We start from the raw sequence: 18,221 nt of genomic DNA, 5'->3' as shown, positions 1-18,221 counted from the left end.
TAATGTTACTCTGCCTTTTTTCCTAAGTCTAAATACAGTAGCTCTTTTTTTTTTTTTGCAGTTTAGTCATGCTTTAGCAAAATGTTCTTCTAAAGAACATTTAAAATAAAGTACTCTTATAGTGAAATAAAGGATTTTTTGTTTCATTTTACAGACCATAGCCACTAATGCTTTGCTTTTGTTCATTTCTTTTTTCTTGATTTCATGCACATATCTCTTTGTTTTAATATATACAATATATACAAACAATACATCCACATTTTTCTCGCTCATTCAGACAAAACTATACAAATAATTTTATCTTGCCATGTTATTGACCTTTGTGAATAAAATATTTAGCAATTAATATAATCCCTTTCAAATATTTTCTCACTTTTCATTTCTACCTTCTATATATACACAGACACCGCTCCGCTGGATGAGATAGAGCCAAAAACATGGAATTTACTGGCCAGAACGCAGCACCACACTGATCGTTTAGGTGGCAAATGTCCAGGCAAGGTTTATGATTCCTTAGAAGTGCTAGTTTCCAAGGTTACTAAAAAAGGCTACATGCTTTCCCAATTCTTAAGTAATTCTCATTGCACATGAAAGTAAGGCAAAAAAATTAAAGTGCTGAACATGAGAGAAGGGACAAGACGGTTACTCGCAGGGCTTCTGGGAGGTGGTGGGGACAAGAAAATAAATTTAAACTCTGTGAAGCTGTTTCTTGTTATTTCCCATGCATTACCCGTTTGCCACACACCCGCCCCTCTGCAAATTTCCACAAGACATTAAAAACCTGCAGATTTTAAAAGTTGCATTAAGTGTGCTGTAGAGATTAAAACAAACAAGACAAACGAACAAAGAAACAGTGAAGGAAATGAGAACACACGGACCCGATACAGACTGTCTGATCTGAGCCCTCCACTGAGAACCGATCCCAGAGACCCAGCTTCTTGGCGATGACCGACAGGCGCAGGCTCGGCGTCCTTGCTGCTGCTCAGGCAGCCCCACCTTTCCTTAGCTGTATTTTTGGTATAAATATTTGTACAGTTCCACACGATGTTTGAATGCAGCCCTGTATGAGAAGGAAAACGGCTTCTTCTGAAGACGAAGCCTCTTCAGTTCCTCCCGGTGTCTGGTTTTCCTGTGATCCAACAGAAGATTGAGTTCCAAGATGTCTTGCTGATCAAATTAAAAGTTGTCCATGAAAGTGCAAATGCAATGACCAAAACATTCCTGTTAAAATCCTGCAGCTGATCTCCCCAAAACTGCAGAGGGATCGTGTGTGCATGTGTGTGTGCGCATGTGTGTGAGTTGTGTTGTTGCATGTCTCTGCTAAAAACAGAAATGAAAACAGTCTGAAAAAGCAACGTCACATTGCTAAGGGATGCTGCTGTATGTCTTCAAGTTCCTTGGCCTTTTTCAACTCTTTCACTCTGGAAGAGAAACAAAGAAAACACCAGGTGATAACTATTTAGTGAAACTGTGACTGAATAAAGGAGGGGTGTTACCACTCGCTCTGGACTGAGAAGCCAGGACAGCAACCCTCTTCAGGATTGATGGCAAAAGAAACTTCTGGGAAGTTGCCAGAAAAACACCCGGAAGGGAAGAATGACCCTTCTCAGGGTGATTAAAAATGTCTGCTCTAAAATGTGCTGTACCATCAAGTGCTCTAAGAATAGCAAAATCAGTCTCTTGTACTGAGTGTAACAACAGGGCCCACTTAGGAAAGGCTACCTATTCAAATGACTTTTGGGCCCGTTGGAGCACCACTAAGCCCTAGAGCTCCACAGGGGGAAGTGCACATACATTCATTATAGCTCCCAGTGTACTGAGGAATTGAACTCTTGGCTATCTTGAACCTGAGTACATCTGCACAATTCACTCTTGCCTTCGGGTGCTGTGGAGTCTTTGATTTTCTCTTTCAATCCACATGTGACTTTTTTTAAAACACATTGAGGTTTCTCTCTCTAGAGCCCCCAGATGGACAGCAAGTGTGTAACACTGATAACACACTCTGTTCTGCTTATCAAATATATGGTTGTGAGCAAATTTAAATGGAACTGTTACAGACTGATGGAAAAGCCACATCAGCAAATCATTAATTATCATCTCCAATCTGTATTTTTCATTTAAAAATTTGCCCATTTTTTTGAATAGACTGGGTGGCAGGCAAGCACCTGTAAACTGTGAGAATATTCCTCTATACTGACAAGGAATTATGAGTTCACCTAACAGCTGATTAACCAGATGAAGTCAGTGCACGCCATGAAGTCAGGCTTTGTAGTACAGCGTGCTATACAGTAGCATTTGTTTCTCCAGAAAGGGAATGAGCGCCTGATTTTGGTACAAGAGAAGCATTAGTTTCTCTCCCTCGGTGGCAAGACAAGAAGTCTGACTTGTTCTGGACCTACACAGGGGTCAATAATTTCAAATAAGTTTCCAGTTCTCAAAGAGTAAGGTCTTTTCTGTTACCTTAAGTTGCACCAGTAAAACTAAAATTTCATTTTAAAACAAATGCTAGTTTACTTTCTAAACAGATCCTTGAGCAGGAAGAAAATGCTTTTAAAAAGAGGAGTCATTCCCGTGCTGCCCAGGTCAGAAACAACAGGACGAGACGCTGTCCCAGCAACGAGAGAAGGTGATTGTGGTCCCCCCCTCGACACAGAGGGTTTCTGGGAATTCTGCAAGGCTGACACGGCCTCTTCAGAGGAGGCCCCCAGAAGCAATGCTGCAGCACGTTTCCATCAGCGACACTCAACAGAGCTACTGTGTTTAAAAACTCGTTTGTTTGATTTACTCTGCACCTATACCAAGCCCAGCCTGGGCCTCCTCGCATGACACGTACATGTGACACTGACAAGCAGTTAGCTCCTAAATCTCGGATTCTTTTAACAGGCACATGTGGAATACACTGCTAGGCTTACAACTAGAGCCAGATGTTATCTGGTTTTACATTTTATAATCAAGTAAACCATGGATGAATACCTTTTTAAGGTGGTTTGGGTCCTATCACAGCACAGGACAGTGCATCATTCTAGGTCCCTCCTTTTGGACATGCATAGTTAATAAATGGCCTTTAAAAATTGAAACATGCTACAGTCTGTGTTCAATTTTTAAACATGCATATCTATGCTAACATCCCTTTGGCTGGAAAAATGCAAGGCATGCGCCGATGCCACCTTCCCTTCTGGACATGCAATCTCTGCACTTGTGCAGACCCATTTGTCGGTCACTGCCAAAGACGCATGCTACCGCTGCCGTATTTGATCTCTGCACTAGCACAGAACCCATTCACAGATATGCAACAGACTCCATCGCTGATGAGGTTTCTATCCATTCTCAATTTTCCTAGAGTGAAGAGGAGTGCCTCAAAAATGTGAAGTCCATCACTGAGATGAACTACAAAAGAGTGTGAATGATAAGGCTGAGATGTTTCCTACAGTTTCTACCAAAGAACCTGGTATCAGCTGGTTAGGGTATGTACAAAAAGAAAGCATTTTTCTTTTAGTTAAATGGTCACATTGGTTTCTTCAATGATTTTTTTTTCAGTTTCTCTCATAACTAATTAGAAAACCAATTAAGTTTTCATAAGGTTTTAGAGTTATTGTGTAAAAACTGCTATAAAATTAGTGATGGCCTCACAGATCACCAAGTTGAGAAGGGGTACATGTCCACGAACAGAGAATGTCTGCCTGGGACAAATGAGGACACCCCAATCATCACAGACACATGCTAGGTTCTTGTAACTCCTGAGTGATGGAGAATTTCATTCTTGGTTTTGTCATGAAGTTGCCGCAGCGTGCTAGTGTTTCACATGATGCTAGAATGACGGACATGGCACAGACATTTCTCTACAGGAAGTCATTAAAGGAGGAATTAGATGAAAAGGTAGAAAGGAGAAAGAGGAAGAAGCATGGACGACCTTGCAGCTGCTGTGCAGGTTGCTGGGACTCGTTACCTCCTGCAGTCATCTCCAGAGGTCAATGGCGAACCTGAGACTTACAGGAAGGAAGCATCTTGCCCCAGATCAGTTAATAAACAGCACAGCAGGGATCTGAACCCAGGTTTGTTTGACTTCAACTGCTTCTAGTAATCTCAGGCTAACAGAAAAAAAAAATCTTAATATTCATATTTCATTGTTTTTTTCCAAAAGAATTTACTAAAAAAAAAAAAAAATCGAAGCCATTTGGAAAGTTCCACATAGGAAAGGAGACTGACAGCTCTGCTTTCTCAATGCCAGGATGCCCCCTTTGTCAAGACACTGCGCTGGTCTCACTACAAGGTTTTGGTTGGGGGAGGCCTCTGCATAAGATGTGCATCTTGATCTTACAAGGCAATCGGATTTTAAATCCAAAACCACGCAGCAAGAACCCAAGCCCCATTCTCCAACTCGCATCTTACAGACCAGGCAGGTGCTGACCGGCCCCCAAAGGCACAGGAAGCTGGGCGGCTTCTCCCTACCCTCCTGAAACACCAGAGTTTTGTGTCATTTGGATGAGACTCAGGATGGGAGGGGTGATTTTTATTGTTTTAAATTAAGTGTCAACTGGAAAAAATGTCAGAACACTACATTGCCCGCAATGAAACAGAACAATCCTCTCTCTGATACGATGTAGAATCAGAGTGCTTCCTGTTACCACAGGAATCTGTCTTTGCCTTGTTACGGTCAACAAAGTGAACGATCCCCAAGAGGCTCTGGGCTGTTTCCAAAGCTTTTGTCGGCTTAAGGCCTACTCATCATCCTTTGAAAACTGATGTTTTTCTATCTACCTACACCTCACAAATGTGTTCATGTGACATACAAATAGCTGAAAAACATAGGGGAGGAAAAAAATTGTAAACTAGAAACCAAGATCAGTTGCCTGGTATTCCCTGTGTTGTAGGTGTGTTTTCAGTGTCAGCTCGGTAAACACAGACCCGAGCCTTTCAAGTTGGAAGTAAGTCTGAGGATCTGGTGCCTGCCACTATACATCTATTACTCAGAACACAGGTGCTCGGCAGTCCCCGCCCCTTCTTACGGGGACCTGGGATTTTGGTTCTCTTGAGGGAATGTAACTGTGAGACACTTTGGGGGCTAAAATGAACCTAAAAATGTCCAGGTCACTTTAAAAAACCTCACTGCAATTTCACTTCTGTCTGAATCCCATTACGTGGAAGACACGTACAAGCAGTTTCTCTCTCCTGAGGTTGTAAAGACAATTAACGGGATGGGAACCAGAGCTGCTGTACCCTCTGGAGAGCTCCATGGGCATCTCTGAATCTCCCACCAGTAACCTGGAGCTGGGGCAGTGAGGCCCGCAACACCCTCGCCTGTGACCATCGACTAAATTGGAGGACAATCCCAGGGTCTTCCCAGGTCTAGGCTAAGGAGACTCATCACCTTCCTTGGGATACCACTGTAGTCTCAACCAGATCCCCCCCGCAAAAAAAGTGGTTGCATCGTAATGTACTGGGGTGACTGGAGTGATGGAGGAAGCAGCAGCACCGAAAGCCAGCAGAAGCCACGGGGTCTGTTTCCAGCAGACGTCCGGTGACAACTTAGGAAACCCAGAGCAAACAACGGCTGCGTGGGGAAGCACAGGGCCACAGCTGCTTCGTTCCATCTGCTTGGGAATGCTCAGCCAGAATGTTTCATGAGTCAGTGGAGGCCAGCAGGTGTCTTCCCGCAAGGCTGCGCGTCAGAGATCGGGGCAGCCAGGGTGACTTTCTGATGAGTTACCTGTTGCTCTGAGAGCTGCAAAGGCTCGTGGGGAATTTAGGGAAAGGGAGATCTCGCCATTTTCCAGAAATCTCATTGGGATTGCAAAACAAAAAAGACAGAGAGGCCCGGTAAGAACGACACAGAGCCTGCTGTCTGCGATTTAACGCACACCACTGTCTTCCAAAAACATCCATTTCCTAAAAGAGGCAAGTGAGACAAAGTTACTTCGGAGAGTCCAAATACACCCACGATGACACATCCCACATTCATGTCTTACTGCTCAGCCAACAGACTGGGCCACGTGGTAACTACACCTCACGGCAAATCTAGTTGAAGGGCTGGGACACCGCGGGGGCTGCCAGGGCCTTGGCTCCGTTCCCCCGAGGGACAGACCTCCAGGTGCTGTTCCCACGAGCTGGGAGTGTACGTGTGACTTCCAGAACCGGGAAAGCCCTGTGGAGGGGACCCACGTCACAGCGCAGCTGTCAGAAGCATAAGGCAGAGCCGCGTCCCTGAAATCACTACTTACCAAAGTGGCCGGCGCTTCCGGCGAGGGAAGTGTTTAGAAAACTCCGTTCTCAAATACAGAGAAAATCTGTTGTTTAAAATGTGCAACCAAGGGGCTGGCGATGTGCACAGAGGGGAGAGCCTTCTACCTGCAATGCATGTGGGCACCGGTTCAAGTCCCAGCTGCTCCACTTCCAATCCAGCTCCCTGCTAATAGCTGGAAAAGCAGTGGAAGATGGCCCAAGTACCTGGGCCCCTACACCTACATGGGAGACTTGGAAGAAGCTCCTGGCTCCTGGCTTTGGCCAGTAGATGGAAGATATCTCTTTCTCTGCCTCTCCTTCTCTTTCAAATTAATAAATACTAAAAAAAAAAAAGGGGGGGGGGGAGAAGTGCAACCAATAAGTGTTTTTCCTTTTAGTCCACTAGGACACGTGTACCCACCTTTACTGAACATGGACAACTGGGTGGGCGATTACCAACTGGCTATTTACATAGCAGAATTGCCCCTGCTCATGGTAACAAAATGCTGCTCCCAGGGGTCTGACTCCCAAAGCAAGCAGGGATCTGCCTAGAGCTGCTTTCCAGGGAGGGACGTCTCTCAAAGCCAAAGATCATTTTCTGCTACAGAAAAGTCATGGAGAGAAGCGGAAAGCCATTTTCTGTCTTAAAAAGGGCATTTGTGTTTAAGGCAGATGGAGTCCGTTCCACAGCCTGTCATCGGCTACCTCCTCTATACGTGCACTGTCCTGGTTTTTCCTGTTAACATCCTCACACTCACTCAACTGGAAGCAGGTGTTTTCAGTGCACTTTAAAAGTTTCTTATGGGGCCGGTGCTGAGGAGTAGCGGTTAAACCTCCAACTGCGGCACTGACATCCCATATGGGCATCCGGCCGCTCCACTTCCAATCCAGCTCCCTACTAATGACCTGGGAAAGCAGTGGAAGATGGCCCAAGTGCTTGGGCCCCTGCACCCACGTGGGAGACCCAGAATAAGCTCCTGGCTTCAGATCAGCCCAGCTTTAGTCACTGCAGCCATTTGGGGAGTGAACCAGCGTATGAAAGAGATCTCTTTCTCTCTCTCTCCCTTCCTCTCCCTCCCTGTGTAACTTAGTGCCTCTCAAATAAATAAGCAAATCTTTAAAAAAATCTGGATCTCACTAAAAAAAAAGTTTCTTACATCATCACAGAAGTCCTTTGGTTATTTGCTTAAGTTGGTGTAATACCTAAACTACCTGAGAAACAATTAAAACTGATTTAAACATCTGTCTCTGAAGTTCCCTCCTAAGTGGACAATTCACATCCAAGACAAAGAAAAAAAAAAAAAAAAAGAAGTCAAGTCCCTTAGGGGAGCATCCACAAGTTGGTAACTGTAGTGCTGAAGTGAGTGGGTGACCTGGGGCTAAACCTGAAGGGACAGGAACTGGGCTCAGCTGAGGCAGCTTGGTGCTTCTTCCCCACTCATTTCCAGACACAATGGTATTTTCTGATTGCTGGGCTGCTGGGAGCCCACAGGGTCTTAATTCTGACAAAGTACACGGCCCCTCTGCTCACCTCTCCTCCCAGATCAGGTCAATGATGGAGACCCGCAAACACAAATACCACAAACAGGGCCCCAAATCTAAGCTTTCAAATGCTTGTTGATGCAAACACCCTAAAGGACCTCAGATAGGAGTGCTTTGTAAATTAACAAAAAAAATGAGCACGTTATCTTCTGTGACATTCCAGAAAGAGACTCCTCAGAGAAGGCTCTGCCTCCCCAGGGTGACTCCAACTTGGGGTTGGTGGGGGCAGAGCTGCTGTGAGAACCAGGAGAGGTGTCATGGGCAATTAGGCAAAGCTGTAGGAAGTGCCGTGTCCATTCAGACAGCTGCTCAGCTCCTGTCACTCAAACTCCCTAAAGACTGGGTGGGCAGGGGTGGGCGGGCGTAAGGGCGGTGATGAGGTTCCAGTGTCCCATGCATGAGTAGGAGTTTCGGGAGCTCCCGACAAGATGCAGCAGGCACTGGAGAGGTGGAGGCAGGGGCTGTGCTGGCAGTGAGCGCCTCTGCAGAGTGCCGTTAGCAAACTCGAGACGCCCAAGCTTCCCGAGTGCAGGAGCAACCTTCTACCAGGACGCCGCTTCCCTGCGTGTGACATGCAACCCGCTGCAGCTGCCGGCTGCACCGCTATGAGGGCATGCATCTCCTCTCCTGGAGGAGTTGTTTTTGTTTTTGTTTTGTTTTAAATAGAAAAATCATCTGTGTCTGCCAGGGTGGGAGGCGGCGGCAGAGGCGGCCATCAGTGTCCCCCGTTTCTCGTGCATTTCCAACAAGGACATCTCTGAGCCTGCTCTACTTCTGGACCTGAGGCACCTCTGCTGAAAACCGCTGCCGGACGCTGAAAAGCCTCAACCAGGTAACCGTAAACACGTGGAGCTGGGTTTTGCTCTGTTTTCCTTTTCTCAACACAAATTTCTGCAGTGACTACTCATGGGTTTAGTCTTCCATAAAGACAGGGCCGTGACACAAGAAGCCAGCAAGCTGCGGCCCCTGGGTGAGACCCAGGTGGGACCCACCCGGCGTCCATTCTCATAAATAGTTTTATTAGAACGTGGCCACAGCTGTTCCTCTGGGAGAGCGGCAGGACAGACTGTGTGGCCTCAAAGCCTACGGTATTGACTCTCTGGCCCATTCAGAATAAGTTTTCAAGGGGCCGGCACTGTGGCGTAGCGGGTTAAATAAAGCCCTGGCCTGAAATGCTGGCATCCCATACGGGCACCGGTTCTAGTCCTGGCTGCTCCTCTTCCAAACAAGCTCTCTGCTGTGGCCTGGGATAGCAGTGGAAGATGGCCCAAGTCCTTGGGCCCCTGTGCCCACGTGGGAGACCCGGAGGAGGCTCCTGGCTCCTGGCTTTGGATTGGCTCAGCTCTGGCTATTGCGGCCATCTGGGGAGTGAACCAGGGGATGGAAGACCTCTCTGTCTCTACCTCTCTCTGAAACTCTGTCTTTCAAATAAATAAAATAAATCTTTAAAAAAAAAGAAAAAGTTTTTAAGCCCCTGACTGAAAATATAAAATCTATGATATTTATAAGAAGTTTGCCAACCCCTGGCTTAGAGTATAGTAGATAAACACCAGCATCGAATTGTGGTTACTGGGACATAATTCACATCTCCAGAGGTCAGAGGTTCTAAGATCTGAGCTACGGTCTTCTCTGAGAAATCTTTAAAAAGGACTGAATAAAGTGCCAATGTGCAGTTAGGGTGGGTGCTGAACGTACTTGATTGAGATAAGGCCCGTATTTCAAATTCCTAAGAAAAAAAGCTAACAAATCCATCTGAACTCAAGTCCAATTCTAGTGCATTCTGTCTCTTCTTTTTAACAGGTTTCTGCCGCTCAGTCTTCACTGTACCTTGAGGTGTGTTCCAGTCACCTGGCGGCGTCTTCTGCCTCTGGCCTGACAAATCAGCACGTCTTCCAAAATCTCAGGAAAACCAGCAGCGCCCACTGTGGAGCACCGACTCACTGCCGCTTCTTTAAACCACGGACCCCACTGGAACAGCCACTCTGCACCGTGGCAGAGAGGGCGCAGGTCCGGGAGACGTCACACCCGCCCCCACCCCCGTTTTCTGTCCAGCCTGGCCCTGGAAGCTGCGTGACACCGCATGTCCTGGGCGGGTCTGGCAAGGACGCCTATGCTGTCTGACTTACCTCCTCACATAGGCAGAGGGAGACTCAGAAAGCCAACTACAGGGGCAGTGCACTCGGCCAGGAGTTGTCCTAAACAAGACACTGACTGGCTCTGTGCCTTCTTGCTCTGGCAATGTCGGCAAAAGCCGAGTTATTTCTCATAACGCAGCCTTGACTAGGGTTCAACTCGTGCTGCAGCCACTGTTTTACAGGGGAGGCCTCTTCCACCGAGCCTACACATGCCCTGCGGTGCCCGAGAGGGCCCCCCTCTCCCCTCGCTCATGCACTTGTACGTCTACCGTACACGACTGCTCTCCTGTTGTGCGAGACGGCAGTGTTAGTAATCGGGGTTAGTTCTTATTTAATTTCATTTCATTCAAAATGGAGGTGGAACTTACTGGCATACCTAGGCTGCAGCCCCATGCAAGCAAGCAAAAAGCAAAATACCGAGAATGGGAGAGGAAGAGGAACTGGCTAGCAGGCAGCTGCACTCACCCTTCTGCACAGCCTATGGTCCACCAGGGGGCTTCAGACAGCAAAACAACACCAGAGAGCTATTAGCACAGGGCCAGGGCAGGATCGACAAACAGCTGCTTTTCAACCAAAGGGAATACAAAGTGGTTTCTTTTTCGGGGAGAAAGAAAAGGCGCGTGATAGTGGGGTATGTGGAATGAGCAGGTGGAAAATTCACCGACTTTTAAGTCTTACAGCAGGGCCGGGGTCTCCACTTCTCACTGATTCCTGAAGCCCCTGTCTACCTGCCCTTCTGAGAGGGGCCACACGAGGTTTTCTTTAATATGGACTTCCGTGCTTCTAAGGGACAACAGACATCGACAGTTTCCCTTAAAACAGTATCAGACGGCCCAGGATGACACCAGGGTGACATAAGCCCCAGGGAAATCTGAGTCTGACGGCAGCGCCCGCACAGCTTTTCTGCATCTTTTCACATTCCCCGGTGGAACACGAAGGAGTGAGTGGGAGGTGAACACCAGTCCTGCAGGCCACACACACCGGTCACAGGAAACCCTGGGCTGCTTTCTAACATCTAATGTCTGGTCAACACGAGGTCAAGGGCCAGCAACGATCTTTACTTGTTTCCAAATCATGAACGGGGATTCAGGGCCCAGAACCTCGTGTTCTCCTCACACCGAGCCTTCCGGGAGGCATTCCTCGGAGGTGATAGCCGAAGGAAGCTACAAGTCTTCCGTGAAGTCTCTCCCAGCTGCTGGAGCCCACAGAGAGCAAGCAGGAAGAGGTTCCTTTGTAGGAGTCTTCGGGGAGTTTATGTCCTGTTGAAGCATTCCACTCTCAACCCACCCAGTGTACAAACAGGGCGTGGCTTTGGGAAAAAAAAAAAAGAGAAAAAAAAGTGTAGAACGTCATGTGCTTTGCTCAAAATCCAGAGGATCGCATTACCTCCACCTATATTCAGTGTCTGAAGATAAGACTCGAAGAAATGAGGGAGCTCGTGGAGTCCAAGTTCACTTGTGAACATTCTGGAAACAGGGGGACTATGCCACAGCAATGTTCTTGAAAACGCAACCCGTCTGCAGAGCGTCCACGAGACTCTGCTCCCGGTGGTCAAAGTTTCCTGGCAAGAGAGACGGGGAAGGAGGCAGAGTGCACACGGGAGACGTCGGGCTGCTAGCCCGACGGGAGACGCCAGCTGCTGGTGTTGGTCCCCGGCGCTCTGATGCCAGGTGAGTATCTGACAAAGTGGCAAGGCAGGAGAACGGCGAGCTTGGAGATCAAGTTCACTATGTGACAGCCGAGTCCCACGCTTCATATGTGTTTCCGAACAGGACTTCCTACTTCTGAGTCTTGGTAGCAGTATCGTTTGGTAGTTGCCGTGTGCAATGAGGAGCCCCCAGTCCTGCACCTCGGATACACGAGGAGCCTCGGAGGCCCAGGGAAGGTGCACCTGCTCGTCATAGCCTCCGCGCTGGATAGAGCCCGTGGGGCCAGGAAACCCTCTTCCTGTTTTCCCTGTTGCTAACATAGGGGCAACGCGTGTTTCCCTCCACAGCCATCTAAGTGAATTCTTTTGTTGATTTAGGGAAAGGTACAAGGGACCAGTTAAACCCTATGAAGTCTCAAAGGTCAAACGTTTCAAAGTTAGCAACCCAATGGTTTTAGGAGTTAGAAAAAATACAAATGGCAGTAACACAAGACCTCTGAGGATCAAATTCCAGGAGGTGTTAAGACACAGAGGCGGCTGCTGCCCAGGGAATACACAGCCAAACCACTGGGGAGGCCCCCTCCGCATGGCAGACGTGGCCACTGTGACAGAGGTCGGGCTGGACTGAAACTTAGAGGAAGCAAAATGCTGTTCTCCAGCCCCCGGGTGTGAGTGAAGACCCCGACTTCAGCAAGAAAGCGCCCGTGCGAGGGGAGGGACCTGTAGGGAGGGGCCGCGGAGCCCACCTCCCACTAAGTGCACGGCCCCCAGGATGTCAGCGGCCTTCTGACCCTGCACAGCTTTGCCGGGCCATTTCCTGTTAGCCACCCCACATCCAGCAGAGGGCACCACCTGCTTAGTGGAAATTCTGCATCACAGAACCTGGGTGGCCTTGACAGTTCGCCTTCCTTTGCTGGGGCAGAGAACACTCCGCGTGGTTTCAGTTTGGACAGACACTGGCACAGGAAGGGATTACAAGAACACTGCAATGCGGCCCGCAAGTCACAGGGTAAGGGGAAACTTGGAGCTGAGCGGCATGCGGCACGCCGTCCTCACGTCCGAGGCCTGAGCCCCTGGCCCGACAGGCACCGCGGGGTCTGGGCCAGTTCCCAGAGCACCGCCAGCGGCAACTTCCTGGCTGCTTCAGGGGCTCCACTGCCCCGCCGTAGTCCGGGGTGCTGCCCCTGCCTGCCTGCCAGGGATTAGCTTTCCACCGGAGCCAGTGGGCGGTGAAGGCAGTCAGGGCCGCCGCCTCGCTCTCGGCGACTGACACGCACAGACTGGGATTCACCTACCTGTGGCGACAACGGCGTAGAAACCTCATTATTTTTCGAGCAGCTTGGTCCTGCTTTTTGGTTAGCAAACTGCTCCTGAAAAAGTTGGAAAGCTGTTGTCACAAGGAGGGCGCTGTGAAGCCTGACGTGCGAAAACCGGAGGCCGACTCCTGGTAACCGAGGACTTACTTCAACGGTTCACGGGGCAAACCCAACAACACAGGCACGTGTGGCTGTCAGGGCAGTAAGTCTGCGCATCACTGGACGAAAACGGGGGGTTGGGCCCTTCCCCTCACTTTCAGGGAGGCCATATAAAGACTGAAAGTAAGCCCCCTCTCAAAGCCCCATCACAGCTCCTTACGAACTCACTCTGCCCGGCACCACACGGGCATTCTTAGTGTAGAAGCTGACTCGCCTGAGTCTGATACTCTCTTTGGGCTGTTATTTTCTCCATTTTTAAAAGAATATTTAATTTATTTGAGAGAGAGAAAACCTTCTCCACTCTGCCCCCTCCCCCACCCACTGGCTCACTGCCCAAATGCCAACACCAGCCAGGACTAAGCCAGGCTAAAGCTGGGAGGTGAGAACTCCATCCAGGTCTCCCCCGTGGGTGGTGGAGCCCCAAGTACTTGAGCCGTCGCCTCCCGCCTCCCAGGGTGAGCGAGCTGAGCAAGAAGCCGCGATGGACAGCGGAGGCAGGACCTGAACCCCGGCTCTCAGGCTCTCGGATGTGGGCTGCGCTGCATCAGACGCTCACCCCTCTGATCTTTCTAAGTCAGCGTTCCTTCACTTTGATGCAAGCTTTTATGACACTCTAAGCCTGGCTACTCTGGAAGGCTTTCCACGTAGCAGCAACTCTGCATCTTAGACAACTGCCACTTAGACTTCCTAAATAGAGTAAGACTTTTCTGAGTGGAAATTCTGGCCCTCCCCATTTCGAGGTAAGTTGACATTCGGTGGTGACATCAAGATACCTGGAGCTAAGCACACAGAGACCAGCAGCGCAGGAGTTAACCATGGGACGTGCCGGAGCTGCAGTGCATGGAGAAGACAGAGGCTGCCAGTGCCCCGCACAGGCCCCGCACAGGCCGTCTCCTGCCCTCGGCGAAGGGCTGCCCCGGGACCCACCTGAGCTTCTGCTGGACGATCACGGCCGTCCGGCGGGCCTGCCGTCTCTTGCCGCACTTGCGGTAGCTCCGGTAGTATTTCTGGATGAGCACGGCGGCGCGGCGGCTCTGCTGGAACTTCTTCTGTTCGTAGTAGCTGCGGAACTTGCTCTGGATGAGGATGGCCGCCTGGGTCATCTTCTTATAAAGTGCGTACTGCGTGGGAGAGAACAGGCCAGGCCATGACAAGCGGAGCTGCAGCAGCTCGCCCGCCCCGGGCCCGCTCCCCCCACCACTGCCTCTGCTTTGGTTTAATCACGAGAGGCAGAACAGGAATCTCCTCACCTACCTTTCCAAAGTGTGAAGTACTACTAGAAGGGTTGCCTTCAGATTAAAAAAAAAAAAAAAAAAAACTGCTTTATCTATGCTTTTCCCTCAAAATAGTTCCCCTTCTTGGAAAGGAGTTTTAACCATAACAAACTTAGACTCTGATGGGTCTGAAAACATACTCAGGCAGTAAAATTTCAGTATCTGCTCTAAGCCTGAGGTCTCCTATCCAGGTCTGACCCGTGTGTCCTTCCTTGTACCCCCGGCCCCGCCCCCACACCGAGAGCTGCGCAGCCGCCAGCAGCTGACTTCTAACTGTCATCCGGGTGACAAGTCTCTGACTGAGTTACAAGGTCCCAAATACGAGGCTTATCATGAAACGCTGACACCTTTAAGCCAGTTTAACCTGTGAGAGATTAGCACTCGCGAGAGCTACGTGGCAGAGTGAGGAGACCCGGGGGCTGCTTGGGAGCAGCACGGAGCCACAGAGCTGGCTTCCTCCTCGCCGAGAGGCCCCAGGCAGCAGGGGCGCAGCAAAGCACCCGTGACTCTGGGGACAAGGAGTGACAACTACGGCAACTTCCTCTCTGCAGGAACATGCCCCTCGGAAAGTCCCTGTCTCCACCTCCCTGCACCTTGGGATGTGTGAGGGGAATGAGGGCCCACGCCAGGATCTGCCCTCTCACCCACGGGCTTGACAGTCTTGTACAACAAGAACGCCGTGGCCCAAGTGGGGCTTTTGTCACCCTCATCTGTGCCCACGGCACACTCAGGCCCCCAGGGGCCACCGTGGAGCCCGCCGGGAAAAGGGGACGCCTAGTTGGCGGCCTCCGAGCTGCAGGCAACTGGCTTGGAAGGGTGGACGTGAGCCGAGAGGACGTCCCGAGACTATCCTGCCAGACCCCTCTCACTGATGACCACATGCCCATCTCAGGACAGGGGCCCGCCCTGCTGGGGGCTGGCGATGTGTGTGGTTTGTGACTCGGGTGGGATGGCTTGTGAGAGGGCTTGGGTGTGTCATTACCTTCAAGGCTATCCATGTCAGCTTGGGGGAGAAACAGAAAATACAAGATTAATGTTAGATTGCTGCTTATAATGGAATAAAAAACCAGAACTAATAAAACTCCCGTCCGAAAAAACACTAAACAAAGTGGCTACAGTCATGCCTTCCATCTTCCAAAACACTCCTCTGACAGCTGCCGTTACTTCCAAAAATAACGACTTCTTTGAAAGGAGGTTAAAGAAAACAACCCGAAGTCACGTTTTAGAACAAACACTGTGCTCATCACAGACTGGAAACCCTGACGCTGTGGCTATCTGTGCTCAGGTTGCGCCTGCTCGCCAGACAGGAGCCTGTGCGGCCCCTGCCACAGGCCTATGGTACTGTGGTGTCAGCGTTTGCACAATAAACCTTCATTTTCTGGGATCGTGAACTCAACCGGCTACAAGCTGGAGACGCCTCTGCGCCGCCCCGGGCATCATCCAAGAGAAACCGGAGGAAACAGCAGCCCTGGTCAGAAACAGAAGCGAGCCCTGGACTGTAACAGAACGTAACCCCGGGTTTCTGTGAGACTGATATCGGACACTTCAAAAGCCTGTGGGGAAACTGTGGTCAAAGATGATGTGCGTCTCCCGTGGGCCTCCTGAAGACCCCTGTGTACGTCTTGACACTTCTTATTTTTTAAATAAAAATTGAAAACTGACCTAGAGCACGGCCCAGTAAGAGGTTCAGAAATATACTGACAAGACTGAATTTTATTGTCAAAATTCAGGTTTTTAATATTTTATAGCTGCCTCGGTGATTTCAAAAAGTCTTAATGTTTATCAAATGCCTCTTCACCTCGGCTTCTTCAGCTAGAAGCAGAAGCAGAACGGTTCATGTGGGAGAACTGTAGGGGTGCACCAGGGGGTGTGCCCCGAGACCCAGTCCCTACTGGGGACCCCACAGATGCCTGCCGGGTCCCTTTGCTAACTGCCAGTCTATGGGACCCTGCACGTTGTCCGGGGAACAAACCCAGGGAAGATTACTTAGTGATTCTTGTGCCTCCTAGGGAGGGAAGGCAAAAGCAATTTAAGATGTTCCGAGCTTCTGATCCTCCAAGATTTTTACAATTCTTCCTTTGAAAATGGGTAAGGAGCTGAAAGCAAAGTGGCCAGAGACGACATCACTTATGTAATCCGACGTCCACGGCAGGAGCGGCGTTGACCTTCTTCAGGCACCTAGGGAACTTCCTGGAGCTCCCGAATTACTGCAGTTACGTGATCATGGGAGCACGGCTTCGCAACTCAAACACGAGCTGTCAGCCCAGACCAACGGGGTGGGGGCAGCTCCGGGAGGTGACAAGATGCTAAAAGGCCACAAGCTTGGACCATTATTCTTTTCTCGCATAGGTTTAAGTGCAGGTGGTTTTGTTATGTTTCACTCTGGTTTTCAATCGAGCCAATTCACAGGAAGTCTCTGTCATCAGGTGCCAGACGTGGTGGCCTCTGGCCAAGTGCCACGCCATGGCCAGCGACACCAGAGCCGGGGCTCACCTGTTTGTATTTTCTGTAACAGCGCTGAATGACAGCTGCAGCCACCTCTTGCTGTTCCCGCAGCGGTCGGCCCTGAAAGCATAAAGTGAGAGGCACAGATCAGCGAGGATTTCCTGTGAGAAATGTCAACTTTCTTAAAACTGAAAGAGAATCATCACCCAGGTAATTCAGCTCGCTCAGAAACGAGCGCCCGCATTTCCCCACGCGCACCGACGGTAAGCACACTCTGGGATGAACGAGCCCGCAGAGTGGACCCCTCGACTACCCTTGCTTCTAAATGAAACCCCGACATCTGCAGGGGCAGGAGACCTCACAAACGCTCGTTTTTGAAGTAGAGCGGGTGCTGCACTGTCCCTCCACACGCCAGTGGTCTCTCCTGGATCACCTTTCTGGCAGAGGGTCAGAGACCCCTTGGAGCCTCCATGGGGGCATGGAGAAGGGAGCCCCCCTCAGTCAGCTCCTGGGCCTCCAGCTGGAAACCTCTATCTGAGGTCACAATTTCCCACCCACACCCACTGTCACGCCCACTCCTAGGCTGAGACGGTGACAACCGCCCCGCCGCTTATTCTACTAAAGCTTCTGCAAAGGAGAAATCACTTAATGCAACACAAAAGCCTCAACTGCAAGCTCTGCCAACTCAGAGGAAAACGAAACACAGCGAAAGGCCCGGTCTAGGTTTCAGTTTCAACAACCGGGACTTCCGGCTAACGTCCCAGATCTCAAAGCCATCACAACACCGAGAGTCCGTCCGTTCTCTTTTACCTTGTATTTCCGGAAAGCTGTCTGGACAAGCCTGGCAGCCTCATAGAGTTCTCTCTGCTCACGGTCAGACAGAGTTAGCTGAGCAAACTCATTCTCTACCTTCTCGCTGGTCGACGCGCTCAGGAATTCCGACCAGTCTGCCGCCGAGGGGAGGGGAGCTTTCTCCAAGGCTATTTCACTGCCAGGGGAGCCGACAGGGCTCAAGCTGGTGTTAGAGGACGGGGTTAGAGGCTCGCTATATGCACTTCTGCAAGGAGGAGAGAAAACAGAGACGGACTCGTGACTGAGCTCACAACCCACGCCAGGGCAGCCAGCGAGAGGCGATCGTGACCGCCAGGAGCCGCCTCCACTCACGAGGGAGGCTGCCCAACACACCCAGCGCTGCCACCGTCCCACCCACGAGCAGGTTCGCACTCAGCACCTGCTGTGAGCTGAGGGCCGCACTCCACAGGAACAGCCCTGGGCACGCTCCCCCGCCCGGGGGCGCTCACATGCTCTGCCACGGCAAGAAATGGGAGGAGGGAAGGCTGTGCACCTCCAAGCAGCAGCGCAACCTGCCCTAAAGCTTCCTCCTTCCCTGGGGAGGGAAGGTCCTCTGTTACACAGCATTCAGCAAATACAGTTCTCCTCTCCTGCCCCCAGCTACATCTGGGAACTGAGCCTGGGTGGCAGC

General features: G+C 50.3%; 1 protein-coding gene across 2 annotated transcripts in view; it reads right to left on the bottom strand.

Annotated features, from left to right (window-relative positions):
• Nucleotides 1-692: 692 nt before the first annotated feature.
• The window catches only part of CAMTA1 (calmodulin binding transcription activator 1), an 869,043-nt gene continuing 851,514 nt past the window's right edge, over nt 693-18,221 (bottom strand). For both annotated transcript variants that reach the window (XM_062190365.1, XM_062190364.1), the window contains exons 17-21: nt 17,549-17,795; nt 16,787-16,858; nt 13,947-14,140; nt 12,840-12,914; nt 693-1,421 (exon numbers count right to left, since the gene is read on the bottom strand). In XM_062190365.1, the coding sequence (XP_062046349.1) occupies nt 1,358-1,421; nt 12,840-12,914; nt 13,947-14,140; nt 16,787-16,858; nt 17,549-17,795 (652 nt within the window). In that variant the 3' untranslated portion in view covers nt 693-1,357. The remainder of the gene's footprint in view (nt 1,422-12,839; nt 12,915-13,946; nt 14,141-16,786; nt 16,859-17,548; nt 17,796-18,221) is intronic.

This window comes from Lepus europaeus, chromosome 5 (genome assembly GCF_033115175.1).
Source record: "Lepus europaeus isolate LE1 chromosome 5, mLepTim1.pri, whole genome shotgun sequence".
NCBI lineage: Eukaryota > Metazoa > Chordata > Mammalia > Lagomorpha > Leporidae > Lepus > Lepus europaeus.
This window is presented reverse-complemented; position numbering and strand designations above follow the sequence as displayed.